General features: G+C 41.4%; 1 protein-coding gene across 6 annotated transcripts; it reads right to left on the bottom strand.

Annotated features, from left to right (window-relative positions):
- Positions 1-3,198: 3,198 nt before the first annotated feature.
- rbm27 (RNA binding motif protein 27) lies at positions 3,199-21,951 on the bottom strand. 6 transcript variants are annotated; one of them, XM_030437743.1, is made up of 21 exons: positions 21,623-21,951; positions 19,784-19,902; positions 18,255-18,382; positions 18,015-18,094; positions 17,258-17,469; positions 16,494-16,808; positions 15,754-15,981; positions 14,193-14,372; positions 12,699-12,845; positions 12,403-12,556; positions 11,565-11,718; positions 11,124-11,357; positions 10,912-11,040; positions 10,138-10,263; positions 9,910-9,984; positions 9,640-9,822; positions 9,394-9,498; positions 7,142-7,363; positions 6,938-7,021; positions 6,702-6,821; positions 3,199-5,896 (listed from the first exon to the last, which is right to left on the bottom strand). In XM_030437743.1, exons 1-21 carry the CDS (start codon positions 21,679-21,681, stop codon positions 5,795-5,797), a joined length of 3,156 nt encoding a protein of 1,051 aa, XP_030293603.1. In that variant the 5' UTR covers positions 21,682-21,951; the 3' UTR covers positions 3,199-5,794. The 6 variants fall into 6 exon arrangements, with proteins under 6 accessions (XP_030293603.1, XP_030293604.1, XP_030293601.1 ...); XM_030437744.1 differs by having other exon boundaries at positions 16,494-16,805; XM_030437741.1 differs by having other exon boundaries at positions 9,619-9,822; positions 21,623-21,949.
- Positions 21,952-21,992: the final 41 nt, after the last annotated feature.

The raw sequence follows: 21,992 nt of genomic DNA, 5'->3' as shown, positions 1-21,992 counted from the left end.
AAACGACCGACGGCTCTTTTTTTTTCTCACCACGCCAAACCTGTTGCAGAGCGAGAAACTGCAGGAGCTGCGTGCAGGAACCTGACATGACGAAGACACAACGAGAGGAAATGATAGTTTAATGTTTGTATCCAGTTTGACAGATTTTCAAAGTATTTTTTAAAAACACTCAATTTTCACTTAATTACAAAAAAGACCTCGAGTTTACACATCCAATGTGAAAGAGCAAAATACTGATAAAAAATAATGACAAGAACGATTTATGATTTTTTCCATTTATTTTACAGTTTTCCTGTTTTGTTTTGTAAAAAAAAAAAAACACACACACACACGAATTCATAAAATTACAAAAATAGACCATGAATTACACAAAATAACAAAATAATAAAAAATAACAAAAAAATCTAATTTTTTTTCCTTTTATTTTACAGATTTATCCTGTAACAAACACACAAATATAAATACCTGTTGGCGATAAAACACATTTTTATTTCCCTCATAAAAATACTACTTGCAATGTTTTTTAATTGAAAATGCTAAATCAAGGTTAATGATTGGATTTATTAACTGCCGATCAACTCTTCTCTTACAGGAGTATTGATTGTGTCGTGTGCTGTGGTTTTTATAACTGATATTTTCTACTTTTGTGGAGGTTTTAACACCATAAACGTTGAATAAATGTCTTTTTATCAACTGTTTCTCACAGAATAATCAGAAGCTTTACTGTGAACACGCCACTGGACTGTTACCTGTGAGAGTGCTGAGAGTATCAGAGAGTTTCCCATCATGCATCCTGCTGAGCAGCTTCTAACTTTGCTGCTTTATGTTCTGAAACCTAAATGTTACTGTTTGTTAGTGACGTAATGTTGGTAATGTTCCAAAACACCTTCTGATGTGTCAGAACGTCCCGGCTTGTTTTGGTATTTATAGTAATTAGATTGTTTTTATACGTGTAAATGTCCTAAATTAAAGACTGAAAGGCCCCAAAATACAAAAGATCTCACGCATTATTAAAGCTAATCGCTGTCTTATATTACCTCTTCCTGCAGTGTGCCTTTTTCTTAAAGTTTGATTGATACCTTATAAAAAACATAAACATAAAAAACTCATAAACCTGCTGCCCCGAGGCCAAAGACACAGAAGTATTCGCTGTCGTACCACCAGACTACAGAGCAGCTTCTTAACATAACCAGAGACTAAAACTCAAGTTTGTTGTAAAATGACAAATAAATGAACCTTGAACCTCGAAGAAAAGGCCTCATGTGAGAAGCTGTGTGTTTTAGTCCCGCTGGATTTATGAGATGCTGGTCTGAATAAACCCTGAAGGCCTTTTCTCACCCTTTGTCTTCCAGCTGGGGCCATTCATAATTCAGCGCTCGTCTGTTTACAATCCTGTCACCTCTCTGCTCGTCATATTCTCAAGATTGCTTCTGACCTGTTTTATGGAGAGCTGTTGTCGTATTTGCGGCTAAATGTGACGGCGGCTCCATCTGGGCTGCACACACGCCACCAGGACGACCACAGAACTTCACTCCTTCACTGTGAGGGGTCATCTGCATAGAAAAAACCGTGTCTTCAATAATCATAGACTTGTGGTTCTAATTTTTTGGGTCAAATTTGATGTATAATCTTATTCATACCTACTATCAAATATTGATGTCAGACTGTGTCTTCCACAGAGTCCACTCCCCCCGGTGCTTGTTCCTTCACCTCGCACTCACCGGGCCGCCACGGGACCTGCCGGGAGCGCCGCGCCGCCCGGGCCCCGGTTTGAAATCCCTTCCCCCGGGGAGAGCCGAGAGTCCTTGCATTAAACTGAAGAGACTCTGAGTGTTTTCACTTGACTTCCTAAAGTAAGAAAGGCTCATGCATTATTCAGGGATATTTTAATATGTCGTAGTTGCTGGGTGCTGTAATTAAACCGAGCGTCAGAGGTCTCTTCCTGTGATGTGGTGGGATTTGTTTGGGGGCATGAGTGTCAGTGTGTGTGTGTGTGTGTGTGCGTGTGTGTAATGATGGTTTACTCTCCTTCAGAGAACAGACACAATGGATGGTATTTAATTAATTTGATCCTATTTGTCTCATATTTGTGCCCAAACCCCATTTGTGATTATAATCTGATTCTAAAACCTGCACAGAAGTAGTCAGAATAACACATTAGTGGTTGTTACATTGATTAGTTGATCAGCTGGTTCATTAGCTCAGGTGGTAAAGAGATTGTCTCATGTTCAGGGGCTTTGTCCTCACTGCAGCAGTTCAAGTCCTGGTCTGGGGTCCTTTCCTCTGTGTCGTCCTCTCTCTCTCTCATCCTGTTTGCTGTCGTATCAATAATGTTAATATTTTGCAGCTGGAAATTGTCCCCTTAAAATTATCCTGTGGTGTCACACTTACAAATGTCTCCATCAACACATAAAGGTAAGAAAGTCAGGTCATAAACATGTAATGAAAACGTGTTACGATGACTCATTTTGTAGAAATGTCAACATATGATATATATTGTTATATGATAAATGTTCTGCATCAGTGTGTTTTTATTTCATGTAAGCAGACAGGCTGGCTGGAGCTCAGGAGGTAGCATGGGTTGTCCAGTAAACAGAAGGTCAAAGGTTCAAATCCCTGGGTCTCTGGGCTGCTTGCCAAACTATCTCTTTGCGAGATAATGAACAGATCGGTGTCTGATAGTGAAGAATGCAGATCTATCTTTCTTTTGTCCAGACTCTTTAAGGCTGTGATTAGCTCAGTTGGTAGAGCGGGCGTCTCATGTAGCAGCCTGGGTTCGCGTCCCAGCTTAGGCCCTCCCCTCCTTAACCCTGTTTCCTGTCACCTCAAAGCGAGTAAGTTCAGCCATACAAAGGCCAAAAAAGTGACAATAAAATATACAGCAGTCCATAACCTTCAATTAAAAGGTAAGCTCATCCAGTGCTGATGAGAAATCCGACTTGTGGTCCAGTAACAGTTCTGGAGCAACAAAACAGCGCTGCAGCGTTCAAACACCTGCTTCCGTTGTTTAGGAGAACGCTGCAACGTGGTTTTGCTGAGAAACTCCACCGGACTTTCCAGCAGCAGCTCGGGGGAGAGAGGATCACAACTCATGTTCATTACAGGTGGACGTTTCCTATAATGAGTCAAAAGGGCACTCTTATCTGCTGTGGAGATTTCTATCAGTGAACATGTGAAATAAATGAGACCACACAAGAGTTTAAGGTAATATTTTCTGGAATGCTTTTGCTCGTATCTTTTCCCCTCTTGCCAATGTTTACTCTTTTTTTTCCCCAAGTAAATTTTCTTTCTTTAAATCAAAATTCTCTTTTTTTTTCTCTCTCCAAGATCCAATCCAAAAAATGTGTTTTCTTTTCTTTTCTTTTTTTTTGTATCCTCTTACAAGCACCCAATTCCTCCATCTTTATTGGCAAAAGCAAACATGCTAGTAAATTAGAAATCCATTTTTTACAAACAAAATACATGAAGAAAATACATCCACATCCTGCAAATATAAACAGTAACAAATCCAAAACTATTATCCAATAAACATTTTACATATTTTTTTTTTACACCATTGTGTGATAGGAGCATACAGAAGATAGTACAAAAAGTGGGGGCGAGACCTTTCCTGAATCCTCACTCACACAACAGGAACCCTGCCAGGTTTGTCCGTTCCGAACTGCCAGTGACCTCGTGTGAGAAAGAAAATCACGTGAGAAAATTCTACTTCCGCCCTTCCTTTCCATCGAACACTCGAAACTGGTTTTGACCCACACAGAGATGATACTGAGAACATGAGGTCACTGGCAGCAGGCTTCTGAGTTATCAGTCAACAGCGAGATATGCAATCCAAAGAAGAGCGCTACCGACAGTGTAGGTGGGAGGAAATCATGCAACGCCTTCCAAAAACTGCTCTGATCAAGTCCTGTCACGTGTGCTGCCACAGAAGAAAGGACCGATCTGTTCAAGTTCGACTGTTTTCACACGCAGACAGAAATCTGAATGTACATTTACATGCAGATTCCACATACATGCATATTTCTGCCTGCATGTCTGAGTAAAGTTGTGCAACTGACCCAGTTATCTACCTTCCTTCGCTCTGGTGCTTTCGTTCGACTGGTTATTTTACTGGATATGATCACTTGATTTATGATAAGCACACGTCAAACGACACTTCAACAGGCTGCATGTAAACGTAGTTATTTGTTTCCGAAAAGCAACAAAACTGGCTAAAAACATATTTTCCTGCATCGAGCACATTTATCTTTCCTCCCACCCTGAGGATTCTAAAATACAGTATGTGAAAAGAAGGCAAAACGCAAAGTCAAGTTCTGTCACGAAAGGTGCTCGACAAAATTCAGCTGCTCTCATGTACCAGAAACATCGGGAGGCGCCTTTCAACAGAGTGTTTTCTTCTTCACAGCTCAGAGCAGCTCTCAAAGTGTCTTCAAAAAGAAATGTGCTACTGCAGTGACAAATTTAGTGAAATATCAACGTGGACTGGTTCAACACAAATGCAAAATTCTTGCGAATAAGCAGAGATGCTAATCACTCTCGCTTGACCTGTTCTACCTGACACAACCTCGTCATTCATTTCAAATGACAGAAAAGGAAACTAAAAAAAAAAAAAAAAAATTACAACAGTAAGTTCTCTTTGAAGCATTTACAAAATTTACAAAAGTAAATCACAAATCTTGTAAAAATTCAGCCATCCGCTGATTGTGTAAGGCAAAGAAATTATATATATATATTTATATATATATATATATATTAAAATCAACTGTTCAGGATTACATTCAAACACCTGTCTATGGATCTCACATTGTTCTTCTGAAATGGGTGATCTGATCCTCGTCCTGTCCGGCCTTTTGAGTGACCAGGAGACAGAATTAAACAAGTGGAAAATGTTACACACTCTTGTAGAAAATGTAGAACGCCTGTGTGGGCGTTCATATTTACACAGAGTGGCACTGGACATTTAGTGGGGAGAATTAACTACAAGACTGTATCTGACGTGCACAGACACACGGCAATCTGTAAACATAGTTTGGATTTTATTCTATTGCACTGGTATCCTTCTGTACCTGCACTGGCTCTCGTGTGCTCACGGTACAGTACGGTGGCCGTTTGTTTCAGGAATACAACATGCACAAATTACCATGAATTCATGCCAGGACAGAGAGTCGCTGTCAAACGTAGCAGGAACCTTTAATGTTTCGTGGGCGAACCCATACCAAAACAAACTGTGAGCAAAGTGAAATGGAGAACCACACCACACCGTGCCAATGTAGGTACTGCAGAGTGCATCAATGCAGTGGAAAAATAAATAAATATCTCTCTGGTAGCAACAGAGAATGTTCTATCGGTGAAGGAATGGCTGTCCCTGAACTGAGGACAAGATCTTTAAAAAACTGGTGAGAAAAGAGCTTAAATACAGTATGTATAAAAATACCTATTCACAGTAGACACAAATGTTGTGCATTACTGATATTTATCATCTGGTAAGCACACCGAAACTTACATAGGTTATTTCTATCTATAAGAACAACTTAACATTTATCTTTCTCAGCAAAAGTGAGATGCTTTAAATAATCGATTAGTCGAGGGATACAAAAAAACCATCAGCCCTCTCAACTTCTTCTCATGTACAATAAAGTAAAGACGTTTTTACTTTGATTAGAGTCTAAAATTACTTTGTTTCAAAATACTGGAAAGGAACAAAAAAAAGATGTGACTTCGGTTGAACTGATTTTTTGGGGGAAAATAATGACTGATTCTTCTGGAGAGCAGGCGATGACGAATCGCGGCGTCTTCACCGCCTCCAAGACCGACTCTCGTACTCATCGTCTTCATCGTCGTCCTCTTCCTCCTCCTCCTCCTCTTCCTCACCGGGCAAATAAGAGCTAGCTTCCTTCTGTTGAAAATCCAACAACAAACAAAAATCTTCTGATTAGCTTTGAATTCTTAATTTATTCGACGGTGCTTCACACTGTGCCACATATCCTCCTCACAGAGATTGTGTCATTTTGTCAGTTCTACATCTACATATTACTTATCTATTAATTACCTCTTTATTATTATTATTAATTATTACGATATTACTACTGAGCTGTGAGGTTAAGTGCATCATACACAGTGCCAACAAAAACACAAGTATTTATTGCAGAGTTGTTGTATTAAATTGCACAAGAATGTACAAACGTAGATTACTATAAAGTTTATATTTAAAAAAATGGAACCTCACACTACAAAATCAGGCAGAGTATATCAAAAAAGTATAAGGATTAAAATAAGAGGGACTTTTTGAGTGGATCAGCTTCCTGAGGGAGACACATTGTCATAATTGTTATCAAAGATTTCTAAAAATCAAACAAAGCGCAGTGAAGTGACGTGATCGGCCTCCGAGGTCGTTAAACTTTCTTGTGCACAAGCCTCAAAAACTCCGAAACATGAAAATACAGTACGAGGATTTCACCTGACAGTAATGCAGATTTACTCAAAGGGCTGAGATGCTCTTAGTACTGAGAGGCTTGCCCTGATTTTCCATTGGGAGCTGCTGTGAAAAATTTAGAGGCACTGGAAAGAAATGCACAAGTGAAATCTGTGAATATAACTAAAACTTCTAGAAGTTTCCTCATATCTGGGTGCCTGTATGCTACTTCTGTTTCTAATGATGACTCATGGAGCCACGCTAACCACACCGGTGTGATGTGTCGTACCGCATTGTCTTCATCTTTAGCCTCCACCTCCTCTGGCTCGGTTGTAACAGAGGGCGTCTTGGGCTTAAACCAGGAAATCTGCAGCACACGACCTTTGAACTTGGCTCCCTGGTTAGCTGCCTGGAAAACAAAGCAAAAGGGCAAGTTAAAGTGACAGCCTTCATCGATTTTGTGCCAGTAAAACCCAAATGGTTGGAAAAGAAACGGTCTGATTTAGAGTCATGACAGCGACTCACATTCTCTGCTTCACTTCGTGTCTTAAAGGTCATGATGACACTGTTGGCGTCTTGATCACGGATGTCCTCGATCTCACCAAATTTCTAAGATTAAAAAATCAGAATGAACGTTCAATAATCAAGTTTAAAAATTCAGTGCAACTTCCCTTTAATATTTAATCTTTCTGATCTAACTACCACAGAAATAATCAGCACCGTCCTCACCACAAAGTGAGGCATCAGCTCCTCCTTCTCCTCCTGAGTGACCCCCAGGATAGCCAGGGCTCTGGGTCTGTGGTCGACCACCATGCGGTTCACGTTGCGAGCCATCATCTCACGGCTTCGGCCCCTGCCGCGGCCCACGTGCATCGAGCCGGGCTCCAGGGGCATCTTCCCTCTGCCGCGGCCTCGACCCGCTGGAGGCCGTATCAGACCCAACCGAGTCGCCTGAAGGAGGACAGATCGGGAGGTTTGATGTTATAAAACAGCTGACTGGCTGAATAAATTGGCGCCACCTGGCCGTGTTAAAAAAATCATCATGAACAGATGTGGAAAACAGATTGTGACTTGATGCAAGCATGGTGATATCAAATCTTAATTTGTGTAGTAAACTACAGCAAAGACAAAGTATTACACATTCTCCTCATCCTTGGAGCGTCAGCACTCTCTGCATGTTTGTCTGGTCGCCTCCTCCGTCCCTCTCTGCCCTTCGCCATTAGTTGTCACTCCTCCATTTTTAAAGCGACATCCTGCTTCCTAACCACTCCACAACCTCACAACCACTCTCTCTTCCATTTGTCCCTCCCTCACTTCTCCCTCTAATTGTCATCCCGCGATTTTCTTACAAGGACCAGCGGCTCAAACTTTAATGAGACGCGGCTCCATCAGCGTAGGACCCGTGTCTGATTTGGCTTTCGTTAGCGGCTGCTCCTCTGGGTTTGCTTAAGTGGCTGCAGTTTAATGTGCAGAAGGAGGGTTGGGTTTGGGTGGGAGGGAGGGGTGAGTATGCATTTTTAACAACTAAGCTAATTTAGCACCCACAGGGGTGGGGGGGGAACATGCCAGGCAGGGTGTTACTAACAAAAGCCATGTTCTTGTTCGGCTGATCTTGTGACCTCGTCTGAGCGCTGCCAGTTTCAACAGGAGAGGAGCTGCTAACACACTTTGGATGCAGCAAAAAGCAGAGCAAACGTTTCTTTTCATGAACAAAAATAACTAGTTCTATTAACCTTTTAATGACTAGCTGGAAATAGGTTATTATTCTCAGTTAATAAGACATAATGAGTGTGAAGAACAACATCTGTGGGGATTTTCCAGATATGGATTGATTCAAATAACAGAAACTGTGATCTTCTTCTTCTTCTTCTTCTGTGCCCTTTTATCTCTGCATTATGTCTTAAAGTTTTAACACTACTGATGATTCATTCACAAAGATGCAGATAATTCATTGTAAGTGCGACCTATGATTTTTGTTAATGATAACCATCATAGTTTCTTCTTGCAGCTACAAGAAACTTTCACCTGATGCCGATTCTGGCGTCCCTTGTGGGCAAACGTGGTATGAGCATCTCTGCCTCACATCTAAATATCTTGATCTATCCAGTGTGTGTGTGTTACCAGACGCAACATTTAATAATTAAGCATATACATAATAGGGGTGTGCCAAAATATCGATACTACGATATATCACGATATTTCGTCTTGAGGTACGTTATCGATACACTGGTGCCAAATATCGATATTTAAAAATGTAAAAAAATATATATATATATATATATATATATTTTATTTTATTTATTTTTTTTGGCCCACCACCACCACCCCTCTTCGGAGGACAGCTTTATCTTTATTCAAACATAGGTATACAACCAAATCAAATTTAAAAAATGGTTTAAGTAGCTCTGAAACCCACACATATAGATATTTAATGATAGTTGTAGTCAGTGTGCGTGTTAAGAAGAGACACTGTGCAATATACTCTTTGTTTACTTGGCTGTCATTCATGTGAAATTGATTGACAATGTTTTGTAATTCCTTTGAAATGGATTCAGTGCAGTCAATAAATTCTGAATTTCTTCAGTGACACAGATATCGTGATGTATCGTGGATGAAATTTCTTGCAATATATCGATTATCGCAGAATCGCCGTATCGTGATATTATCGTTATCGTGAGCAAAATATCGTGATAGTATCGTATCGCGAGGTACCTGGTGATACCCAGCCCTAATACATAAACACATTAAAATAACATATATAGTGTGAATTATCAAAAATAGTTATATATTGCAATAAAGTCTACAGAGGCTGAGAAAATAACAATGCAGTAATTTACTGTAACACATTGTGAAGCTCCGGATCAATCTTTGAATCAACTATATGATTATAAAGTCCTTTAACATGTACACAGTTCTAGCCTGTTCTGTGGTTGTGTGTGTGTGTGTGTGTGCGTGTGTGTGCGTGTGTGTGTGTGTATTACCTCCACCTGTAGTTGTCCCAGTTTCCTCTTGAGGTCTGTTGTATCCTCTCCAGAGCTCAGTTTCTTGTGAAAGTCCAGCTCAGCGTCTAACAATTCCTTCTGGGCCTGGTCACATATCATGTAAAATGAGAAAACATTTAATTCACAGTCCTACAACAGCAAGAGACTGTGCAAGAATTGCGTGTGAACAAGAAAAGTGAAGGTGTATATCAAAAGTTTACCTACCAAGAAAGGGCCAAAACTTACATCAGTCTTGGTCTTGGACTGGCTGTGGTTGGGTTTGGCGCCGGGCGCCTGCGAGGCAGGACTCGGGTTCATCTCGTTCTGCAGCTGTGCGATTTTCTCCGTCAGCTCCTTCAGTGTCTTCATGATGTTGGCCCTCTCCTCAGGTTTCATCCCTCGATTCTTCTCCAGGCGATTTATCAAGGCCTGAAAGAAGAAGAAGAAGGACAAGCGGTGAGAGAGGAGAAGAGGGTAAAGAAGAGAGAGACGAAGGGGTGTTGAAGCCAGTTTTACCTTCTGCCACTCGATGTGCGTCTTTAACATCTCTTGCTTCTTCTTTCTCATGTCTTGCTGGAGCTTTAATGCCTCCTAAACGAAAAGAAAGACAATAAAATATAGTCACTGAGATGGAAAAAACACTAAATCTCTCATCAATGGCCCCTCAGTAAAACAAATCCTGTCTAATCCCAGCTCTGCTATTCTGGCACCAGTCAAAATTTGTATCAAGAATCAAGCACATGCCTGTTTCTTCTTGAGGACTTCCTGCGCTTCTAGTGCTTTTCCAGTTTTCCCAAGGCTCTTTGAGGAGGACTTCAGGCCTATGGAGGTGTAGGGGCTCTTCTGGGTGTTTGTCAGTGCAGGCGACACCTAAGAGAGAGACACATTCAGATGTGAATGAGATAATAATAATGAGACAGCTGAAATAGACACAAACAAGAACGTCCAACTATTGAATGGACTGTTATGCAATGCTGTGCAGACATTCATGGTCCTCAGACGACTTTGGTGACCCTCTGACTTTTCCTTGAGCACCACCATGAGGGTGGCCTTTTTCTTTTTTAAGTCAAATGTATTGACAGCTTTAAAAAGAACTGAATTTCCACAAACATTCATGTTCCAAAGAGGATTTCAATACACAAAGTTTTGAAAGTAGTCCAGAAGGTTGCCTCAGCTGCAGCAAAGTCGTTGTGTGCATCTTTAACCATCAAAGTCAATCCAATGAAAGAGCGAGATCATATTCCAAGTGTCTGACAACATTACGGCAAAGATCCATACTGACAGAGATCTTTTTGATAAAAGAGTAATATCCTATTTATTAACCAGAAACAGCTGCTATATCACTCCCTGCTGCAAAAGCCCCAGACTCAAACAAACAGTAATTTTATCATCTTAACACAAAGTGCTTTCAAACTCAACAAAACAAAACAGAACAATCTACTTGAGCATGCTACTTCAACCCCACGTCTGACATCACCTGACACACACACACACACATGTACAGAGACTATAACGTACAGTGACAGTGTCTGTGTTTGGGTTCAGGCTGTCCGGCTTGGTTGTAGCTGTGATCCCAGCCACCGCTGGCAGGCGATGCTTGGGCACAGTCTTGTTCAACACGTAGGCGGCTGGACTGTGCTGCTTGATCTGATGGTTTCAGAAACGGGGTAACACTAAGAGATCAGTAAGAAAAGACGGAGGACTTCTGTGTATTCAGCTCTTATACTAACCCTTTGCATAGAGCTGTGCTGCGGCCCCTGGCTGGGCGCTGCCCCGATCGCCTGGCTCCCTAAGCCCTGCTCCTGCTGCTGGAGCCCGGTGGCGTTGGCGCCCGGCTCGCGGTGCCAGTACACACGGATGAAGCGGTTGTTGAGGACCGCCTCGGTGCTGGATATGGCCCGTCTGGCCTCTTCATTCTTCGTGTACTGGATCAATGCAGCTTCTGGGTCTCCACCAAACACCACCTGGAAAGAGTGCAGGTCAGGTATGTGAATATAATGAAGTAAACTCTTCTGTGGAGCTGAACTTCATCAACTCAAGTGGCAAGTAAAGCTCTGTAATTCTCAGTTACATTACTTTTACGACCAGTCATGCCAAGGCTTGTCAAGGAAAAGACAATTGCAGCCGTGTACAGGATCCACTAATGAACGGCAGCAGATGTTGCGCTTTACCTGGATGTTGACGATGGTTCCGAACTTGCTGAAGTGCTCATTGAGCTTGGTGATGTTGTTCAGCTCACGTGGGACCTTGCGCACCTCCAACTTGGTGTTCACGTAGTGATACCTCTTGGGAAAACTGCTCTTATGTTGGTTGTTAAAGCTCGGTCTGAAACGAGATGATTGTAATGTTGACAACTTTAGTATTTCACAGCATTTATTTTGGAAAAACTGGAAAAGCCAACGATCATTTTGGGCAGTGAAATGGAACCCAGATTGATGACGTGAGGTTCAGGTTTCTGCCTTCATGCTGAAGTTTCTAAAAGCTGTAACAGCTGACCACACGTCCCCGCTTGTCACCCAAGATAGATTACTAGTAAAGCCCCACCAATGGAAGCATCTCAGTCATGAGGATGTGTGTGTGAACCTGCTTCCCACAGCTGAGACAAAAGATAAGCTCCTGACCTATGAGTCACCAATTTGTATGATCAGATTTCAACCAGCCAGTTTCTTCAAATGTCCTCACAATACCTGCTTCTGTTTGGGGAAGGTAAAAAGTGCAAATGATCTCTCTGGGCAAGCAGTGGAAATTTCATATCCCCGAGCTTTATCACGAATAAAATATTCAGTAACTGCTGTGTTAGCTGTGGAAATATTCCTCCAGAGGACCTTCACTGTCCCATCTCTGCAGTGCTTTACTGCCGTGTGACGTGAGGACAACTTCTTTGATTAGGATGGTAGAAACTCAGTTTGTCTGTCTGCCTTCTACCACATAACGCTGATCCTGACCAGACGGCAGATTTTAACTTCAGAGTGAAACTTTTCAAATGTGTACGTGTCTTTCAGTCCTTACTTCTCCATCCAGGGTTTTTTAGCAGCTGGTCCCTCAGCTGTACTGGGTCCCATGGTTCTCTTCCTATTGTCCTGATCCGTGTTGAAACGGGACACGTTACTTCCAGGGGTGCTGGCTACAGTGGCAGGCTCCGTCTGGATCACTATGTTGGCAGCTGGAGGACGCACGAACAGACAAAAGATGTAGAAACAATAATAAATACATAAAATAATCTATAATTTTATTTAATTTCTCTAATCAATGCCCAGGATTACTTTAGTGAAGAGTGTCAGTACTAAAAGGTTGATAGTGGTTACCTCTGGAGCCCTGTCCTTCGCTGGAGGTGAGGCCGATGAGGTTGGATCGCTGCGTCTGCACCCGGGGGATGAACTGACGGTACGGGTTACGACCTGCTGCAGTCAGGCCCGGGGATTCTGGGTTATAGCCCTCTGGATCATAATTATCTAATGTGCAAAAATGGAGACACACTCATGAATACACAAGCTTAGAGGGAATTGGAAACACTTTATAACTGTCAGAAAACTTGAAAAAACTTTAAAAAGTAAAAAAAAAAAAGGACCCAAGAAGAACAAAATGACACAATAAATCCTGCAGCCCTACATGTTATAAAAACATTGTTTGGCAATCGGTGGTTTACTAAGCATGCAAAAATGTGAAGCTTTTAAATGTGTCCAATGGAGTGACACCGATGCCTCTCAACCGTGTGCCTCAAAACTGAGCATTTCCTTTTATCATTACATTCAAATGATGTCAAACTCATGCGTCATGTGTCTGCTGGAATCCTGCAACAAGGAGTCATGGTGAAGAAGCATGGCTGCACTTTACTAAAAAGGTCTAAATTACTGAAATTACTGAAATTAGGAGGTCTGTAAAATAATAATTTCAAGTAAGAACATCCACAATATGCTGAAATATGTTTTTAGTCAGTGTGGCTTTAAATTCCAGGAATGCAATTTGACACACGAGTGCTTCTGCTTCACAACCGAGTGTGTTTGGATATAGTTACATTAGCCCTATACAAGCAGACTTAGCAGGGTTTTTATTTGACTTAAAAAGACCTAAATGAAAATTAATAACGTACAAATATTATTTTATTTCATCATTTTAGATGATGACAGACTGTTCCTACAGCCGGCTTTCAAGCTACAACCACATCGACTGAAACTGATCAGTAATCAGTAAAGGATCAGAAAAGGACCGGAGCGATGAAATAAACAAATAAATAAACCTAATAGAAACAATAATTCTTAAAGATGAAACATGATTCTTTTCCTGGAACACGCTTTACTTTAACAAAATGGGACCTTTCGTGACAGTTTTGTCAATCTGAGTGAAATTAAGGTCAAAGAGTTTGTAATTAACTCAGAGTAGATCCACTCTATTTGAACTAAGTCTTAGCGTTTCTGCATAACTGTGTAATTATTCATGAGCTGAATAACAGAGAAAGCACTCAACACAATAAAGATGCAGCAGAGTTCATGTTAACTGTCTGTTAATTAACAGTGCTGCCTGCTGGTCAACAGCTGTTACTGCAGCCTGAAGAAACATGAACATGACACACTGCGTACACGTCGAACACAAACCAACTTCAAATGACAGAAAACAGAAGCACATGGTATTTCAAAGTCTACAAAAGCTGCTTAACTTTCAGAATGCAACTCATTGTGGCTCAATTTGAACTTATCACGTCTGATTTACTAGAACTAAAAGAACGTGATTAAAGAAAAGTCAAATGGGGAAACATCGACACAGAAAGTCCCAATCTGAATAGGAAAAGCGTCGCTGCTTACATTCAGACTGGACATATTGGGGACGAAGAGACACAGATGAGGACGAGGAGGGAGGAAGTGGAGGAGGAGGAGGAAGAGTAGGTGGCAGCCCCACACCAGGCGGTCCGATAGGAGGAGAAGAAGTGATTGCCGTTTGGTGGTTGGGAGTATCGATCCCACTGGTTGCTATCAGTGGGGGTCCTGCAGGAGACACAAGCCCAAGCTAATGTCTCAGGTGTATCGCAGGTATGACAGTGAGCCTTGTGTTTGAACTACAGGTAACACCTTATAACCACCACCATTAATAACTGGCACATTTAAAGTCGATTTGATTTTAAAGCAAATGTAATGGTTTATAAACATCAATTGCAACTTTAAAATGACAACCCAGATAGTGTTTAATTTAACTACACTGCATATATTAATAATTTACAAAGTATAATAAAGATCATTTGTAACTTTATAATAAACAATTTTCTCAACAAATGGTTCATAAAGCACTTCAGAGTTTGTCAACAGTGAAATAGTTCATGACTAAAGTTTGATTGGTTGTTTTAATATGACAGTGAAAGCACCAAGAACTGATAACAACTGTTCCATGCAATAATATTGTATCTGATTTAAGGCAAGTCAGAAAAAAACACATCATCATTTTAAGAAGCAGCGTTATAACAGCAGTGGTTCTGAAATAAGCCACAACTGTTCTGCACCATTCGTTTGCTCATTAAGTCACATGCATGCAGCAAAACTGAAACCTGGACAACTTAAAGGTTCCCTACTTAAAGTTTTTAATGTGGAACACGTCCAAACTGATGTGTCAGACATCGACAATCCTCAAAACACAGACGCTCATACAGCCTACCATCAAAAAAATAAATAAAGTTATTATTTTACACTCAAACTGCCTCCAAATTGAGATGTTTATTTCTCCACCATGCTGAGTGAGCAGGTTTTTTTTAAGGCAGTCCTATTCAAGAAGTTAAAATATGCTGAACTAAAATGTGCTGCTCTGTTATTGTGAAATGGAAAAGCAGAACAAACAGGTCAGCCTCATGAAAGGCTTTTACTTTCACCAAGTACAAAAAACCCCCACAACCTGTTATGTCACACATAACGTCGCCTACAAATTATGCTGATTAATACAGTACATACTAAAAACAAGGGTCACGATAGCAACCAAGTAAGTGAAAGCATACCTTAACAACCAAAACAAAACTATATCAAATATCAAAGGCTACACTACAAGAAAAGAGAAAAAGATTTCTGACCATCATCTTTTATAATCAGTATAATCACACCGTTTGAATTAAAGTGGTGATGAAAGCCAAAAAAGTGGATCACTTTAACCATAAGTTACACGAAATGTACCTTTCTCAATCGAACCAGCAAATTAGCAGACATGGAGGAGAAACAAGTCTAATGTGCAAACAAGCACCAGGAACACACCAACTACAACTAGCTGCATTCAACAGGCGCTCTTACATTCAGCAAAATGCAACTAGAAATGTAACAGTTCACATCAAACACATGTAGTTTCATATATCAGTTGTCATTAATGCGCTGATGTGGTGGTAGTACTCACCAGTCATGGGGAAGACACCCGGTGGTGGTGGTTGGCCGTAGGGTGGCATCGCAGGCATCCTAAGAGGAGGGGGTGGCTCAGTGATCGGGGGCATGGGCAGGCCGGCGGGGGGCATGACAGGCGGGGGTGGAAACGGAATCATGCTCGGCAGATTGACATCATCGACGATGAGAGGGTCGTTGCCGTGGTCAAATGGACAAAGGTCGCCACGGACGCAAAATCCCTTTTCTGTGTGAGGAGAGAAACGTGCATGTCAGTAGTGAAGAGGTTGAGGACAGGGTGAAGAAAATACCTGTTACCTAAAGTCAAAAAGAGTTTTATGTCCCTGGAAATCAAACTCATTTTCAAAAATGTAAAAACAAATAAATGAGAATAAGTAAACAAGATGACAGATTAAAGGATTGTCCTTGTTCATGGCAGCTAACAGCTACAGTGCATGAATTTACCCCGCAGCCTCATTAAGGATCTGGGTCCCTTGTGGCTGTGTTTGAGCACTTCGACAGATAACAGTGTGCTACAGGGACAGTGGGTAATTTTGAACCCTCTTGTCTCTGGAGAAGGGAGCGCTAAACAGTGGTCATTAGTGAGGGGACTAACAAGGGAATCATTAACTCTCATGGGAAGATAACAGCAAAGATTTCACCATAGCAGGGCAAACTTTACAATAGTCTCTGAGACGGAGGGAAGGAATAAAAGCAGAAATCAAATGAAGAAGAAAGGATGATTCACTCGGTTCCTACCATCATAATCCCTGCAACGCTGTTTGAGTGAAGGACCCTTGTTGCCGAACGGCTTGTTGACACCATCTTGCCTCTGGGCGGCGTAGTAGCCAGACCAGCTATCTGTCGTGCTGTCGGGCAGGTGAGCCGGTGTTGCTATAGGAACGCCTCCAGCTCCTGAAACTCCGGCGGACGACGAAGAAGAGGAAAAGGGATGCGGAGGTGTGGGCAGGGGCAGGAGAGGTGGCGGGTGCTGCTGCTGGGAGCCGGATGTGGTGGAGGAGTTGTAGCAGTCCGTGTCCTTCCTTTCCAACTCAAACTTTGACTTGAAGTCTGCTGAAGATGAGCAGAAACAGAGACATTTTAGCACAACGTTAATAAGTATTATAGTAGAGTAGCAGAGGACAGAAAAAGTTTTAAACTACTTCACACATCATGCCAAACACTCAGGGATGTAGATTAACCTTGCGGGTAATAAGGCCAGTTCCAGCCTGTGTTGTTGAATCCCCACTGATATGATTGCAAAGCCGTCCACATTGCTCCTTATCGATAACAACTCCCAGCAACACTGACCAGAAATCCAATAGAAAATAAAATAACAACCACATCCGAAATTGTTCAGTCTCTTCTCAACAGCACACCCGGGATGTCTGCAGCTGCACGTCTGCATCACTAATGCACAGTTCAACTGTGCTGACAGGAGCTTCAGATCCTCTGCACTCCTGGGTCTGGTCCCCTGTGCTGTTGTTATTGGTTGTGTGTGTTTGGGGGTGTAACTTTCTCACCTCTGCCTCCTCTGTGCTCCCTGTCCCTGCTCTTTCCTCGGCTGCCGCTCCTGCTCCTGCTCCGGCTGCGGCTCCGGCTGTAGCTCCTCCCGCGAGGGCTTCCCCTGCGGCGCTCGTGGCGCTCCCGCTCGCGGTGGGAGTCGTTGCCGCTTTTTCCGTGCCGATCGAAGTCGCGGCGTTTGCGCTCGTCTCGCCTCCTGTCATCGCGGCCCCTGTGTGGTTGATGAGTTAGAGGGAATATGTTTGAATTACTACATTTAACCAACAGACATGTTTAAGAGGTGTTATGGCAATGGTGATACAATGTTTATGTGCTTATAGCTGCCAAACCATAAGAAATATATGCATGATGAAGTATAACCTCAGAGTGATTGTTGTGAAACTGTTTAATAATAAATGGCATAAAGCTCATTAAAATCTTAAGCTGTTGTTTTGAATGACAGACCTGCAGTTATCTGTTATTCACTAGTCATGCTATAGTCAGGGGACAGGTTACTGGACACCTGGGCTCTCATCAAGCTACAGGCAGGACTCATGGGACGTCAAACCAACCACGCAAATGTATCCATGTGCTAAGATCTCTACACAGTTAGACAATGCAAATCATGCGGTAAGAATTCAAGGCCGTGTGTTGAAAATGTTAGCATGAGACTGGGTTAAGGAGCCATATGTCTCACTTGTTGGACTAGTATCTGTGCATGCCTTGTGCTTAGTCTTTAAACTGAGGTGAAACATATCCCTGAAGCCACAGACGTACCTGGACTCGTTGAAGTCAGAGCGGTTTCTCAGAGGACTTCTCCTCCGCCTGTTTTCTCTGTCCTCCTCTGGAGTCTCAGCCTTGAGGAGAAAAAAAGACAGAAGGGGGTTCTGTTACTGTTCAAAGGTTTTTAGTTTTTTTTGTTTTACTTTTCCACAAAAAGAACTTTGACAATGAATAGTTTGCCTAAAAAAAAAAATCATGTTCAGAGACCAAATAAAGCAAATGAATTCTTCTCACCTCCACAGCATCAGACTTGACTGCTGGTGGTTTCACCTCCTCTTTAGGAGCCTCCTTGGCAGTAGGAATTCCCAGGTAGTTCTTGGTTGTCAGACATTCAAAAAGTTTATCGACAAATCCCATCGTCTCTGCAATGACAAAAGGAAATTTCAAGTCAATCTTCCACTTCCGTCATTCTCCCTCAGAGAGCAAACTGCCCCTTTGACATGAAATGTACAGACATTTGCCCTGAATTAAACTTCACTAAATACTTCTGTGCTCCTGGTCGGCTAAATATGAGCAAAGTCTAATAAACACCAAGTGAGCAATAAACACAGAGAGAGCACAGAGATAAAACAGGAACAAGCTGCTTGATAAATAAAGTACATGAAGGAGAAAATGCAACACACACACACACAATTTAAATAATTAATTTAATGCAATATTTGAGTATGTTATTCAAAAGGCTTCCAGCGTTGTTGTGGTTTTGTTGTTCCCCTGTGATTGGGATTATACTCAACAACTAAAAGTAAAGTGAAACAGTTTAATCATGTCAATCACACGAGGAAAGAAAGCACGATCCAACTCAAGCGAAACAAGTTGATGCTTCATGCAGTTCAGCCTGGAGACATTGGAGGGGTTCTTTCAAACAATGTTACACACCCTCTGGTGGCCAAATGCGGGTCCCACAAATTGGAAGATGGTGATAATAAACAGCTCATTGCATCTGAATGTGTAACTTAAGCTTACGGTCTGGAAGGAATTGTTAAAACATTTATTTCTGTGCATTTCAGATATGTCACCACTTAAATCTGATGCTGCATTAACATAATGTCTGCTTGCAAAATGCAAACTAACTAAAATGTATAAAATACTCATCTGTTCTACAATTAACATCATTACTGCTTATAAATTGTTGTTGGTTTGATTGAATTTCTTATTATATTACTTTGATTTTGTTCATATCCTTTATGACCATTTTGCTCTTTATTACTGTATTATTTCCTTTTAGCTACCTTGACCTAATCTGCTATCACTGGAAAGTACTTTGATACTCCTGTTGGTTTTAAATGTGTTATATAAATAAAGAGACTTGACTTACGTATAGTGTCTGACCAGCTCGAAGTGACTACACCCCTCACCCCAGTTATCTGTTACCTAAAGAGGAAGCTCATCTTTCAGACTCATTTCTTATGTGTCTGATTGAACCTTCTTCTATCTCTATTTTGCCTTTTTTACTTCAACATGTTTACATAAAGCTGTTTTTCTGACCTAACTCTCATATCCTATTTGCCAATAATCAGAGCGATGGACCACCATAATTCTACCGGCTATGATTCCCCGATGATTTATGACATAACTGCAAAAGGCTCTATTATCTGTGGAGGGAGAAAAATAAATGGTTTTCCCTCATTAGTCAAAAGATCAAAATATCTGCTGGGAGAAAACTTTCCTTATTACTTTCTTGACCAACAAACGGCACGGTCAATATCAAAGAAGCATGCTGCGTTCACTCACACCGACACAAAGGCTCTCTGGGGAGTTCATACCTTTTTGTAGGAAGACATCAAGCTGATCAGCACAAAGTGCTTTCAGCTCCTTCTCCGGCTTGTCCTTCTTCACAAGAGCCACCACATAGTTGGCTAATGCAGACGGGTCAGCATCACATCTGCAGGTTAAAAGATATATGATTTTAGAAATTCAGCTTCCCAGGATGTTATTTTAACAGTACAAAGGGAAATGGATATACATTTATAACAGCAAATAAAAAATACAGACATATCAATAGATATTGATTCATTCTGATCATTTGACACAGGTTTGATACACGTTTTTTTGCAGCATCATACAGCAGGACTAGCTCTCTGCCTGTTGCTCTCCTCTCTGACAGCGAGTTGACACATGCAACAATGAACAGCCACATATTTTCACCTTCACCAGATCTAAATTAACTTAGATGCTGTTGTTCTTAACACGTTCTCTATATTTTCATTGAAAAAAAATAAAAAGGTTTGCCCCAATGTTGTGTCAATGTTGCCCGTGGTATTGAACAGGGTACTGAATACCAATATGTATCATAGCATTGTATGAAAGTTAGAAATTCGGGTATCTTGACAACACAACTTTATTATTTAACCAACTGTAGTATTCTGTTTGCCAATGAGGTGTGCTTCAGTGTCCACCAACTGATGCATGCAAACACCCTCAAAACAAAACCAACTGTATAATAATATAACATACTATTCAGTACCAAGTCAGACCCGTGCAAATGCTTGTAAGGATGGACATTAAAAGCCTAAAAATCCTCCTATGTGCTTGATTTTGCTCAAAACTCTCTTAGCCAGCAGGTCACGGGGCTTTTACCACATCACCAAGACACTCTCAGAACTACTTCAGTTGCTACTTGACCTTAAACAATGGGGTCCCATCTGTTTAACAAGGTAAAGGAGCAGGCAAACATCCAGTGATGACAAATTAGCAAGTGAAAAGTAACCAGTGAATGTTCCTAAAGCTTAGCCAATTATATTCCAAGTGCTCTTTCCAAGGCAACTGGACTTTGAACTCCTGTAGACGTTTCACCTCCTTCAGTTCTGAGCCGGTTATAATTCCCAAACTATCAAAAATGTCAGTGACAACTATTATTTAGAGTTAACAAGAAGCCAACCAAGATTCAACTAGTTTCCCTATAAAGCTAAAATGATCCCATTTTCCCTCAGAGAATGAGAGTGCAGCACTTACAAGACAGTCAGTGACTGTTACAGCATCACCTACACAGAGCCTGTGTGTCCTACACATCAACCCCACTGTGTTACACATTTAAATCCATCAATGTATTTATGTGAATTCTTTGACAGAATCTTTATCCTGCTTTTACAAGAGAGTCATTTACATTTGAAAGAGAGGGAGAGACGTACGAGTGTGACTGGTACAGCAAACAATTCCAGTTTTAACAAATGCAACACACATATCACATAACGCTGCAAAAGCCCATCACATCAACACTTACTACTATTTTAATCACAAGTAGCAGCAGACGAGTTTAGGCTATCTGTTGCAGCTTCATGGCTTGCTTCAGAGCTGGGATAAAGTCAAATATTCTTGGGCCAGCTGCGTGCTGAGCTGTCCCAAAATAACCCTCCAACAAAACGTGCTACATCGTGCACAATATTTGTTTAATCTTTAGCATTCGCCTGTTTGACAAAAGCGCTGTCTCTCTTTGCTATAAACAGCCAGCTAGCGGCGATGGTGGTTAGCTAACTCGTGCGAGAATTTGTCATCAGATTCTAGCAAGCCCCACATTGATGCCTGGCTAACCCACTTGGCTAGCTAGCTAGCTAACGTAGCTACGTAGCATGCAAGCTAAATGTCATTTCCAATTCAACACTCACATTGGCTCCAGTAGTTTTGCCAGCCACGACTTCAGGGCTTCAACATTCTCTATGATCATCGTGAGAAAGACTAGAATACTGTCTATAAAATGAAAGTGCGTTTTGATAACCCTACTTTCATCGTCTATAAATGTATATGCTTTCAGGCCGTTTGTCTCTCTTCACTGGCAGTTCGGACGACGTGGTTTACGGCATGGCAACACAAGTTGACTTGTCGTAAAACAGGCCGGGCGACGGACTTTGAAACCTTATTCAACCGCGATGTATTAAAGTCTCTTCTCGGCCACACAGTTGTGTCATACACATGTGAGATTACCAAAATCACGACTACGCGGTTTAAAGTCCTAATTCATTAGCTATCTGACGTTGC

This window comes from Sparus aurata, chromosome 13, assembly GCF_900880675.1.
Source record: "Sparus aurata chromosome 13, fSpaAur1.1, whole genome shotgun sequence".
Lineage (NCBI taxonomy): Eukaryota > Metazoa > Chordata > Actinopteri > Spariformes > Sparidae > Sparus > Sparus aurata.
Note: the sequence above shows the minus strand (reverse complement) of the source record. Positions and strands in the feature narration are given on the sequence as shown.

Coding starts and splice junctions, on each gene's coding strand:
- rbm27 (XM_030437741.1), bottom strand. CDS start 21,681: ATGATCATAGAGAATGTTGAAGCCCTGAAGTCGTGGCTGGCAAAACTA. Junction 19,903..21,622: donor GCAAAACTACTGGAGCCAAT/GTGAGTGTTGAA, acceptor TTTAACCTGCAG/ATGTGATGCTGACCCGTCTG. Junction 9,985..10,137: donor AAGTCCTCAAGAAGAAACAG/GCATGTGCTTGA, acceptor CTTTTCGTTTAG/GAGGCATTAAAGCTCCAGCA.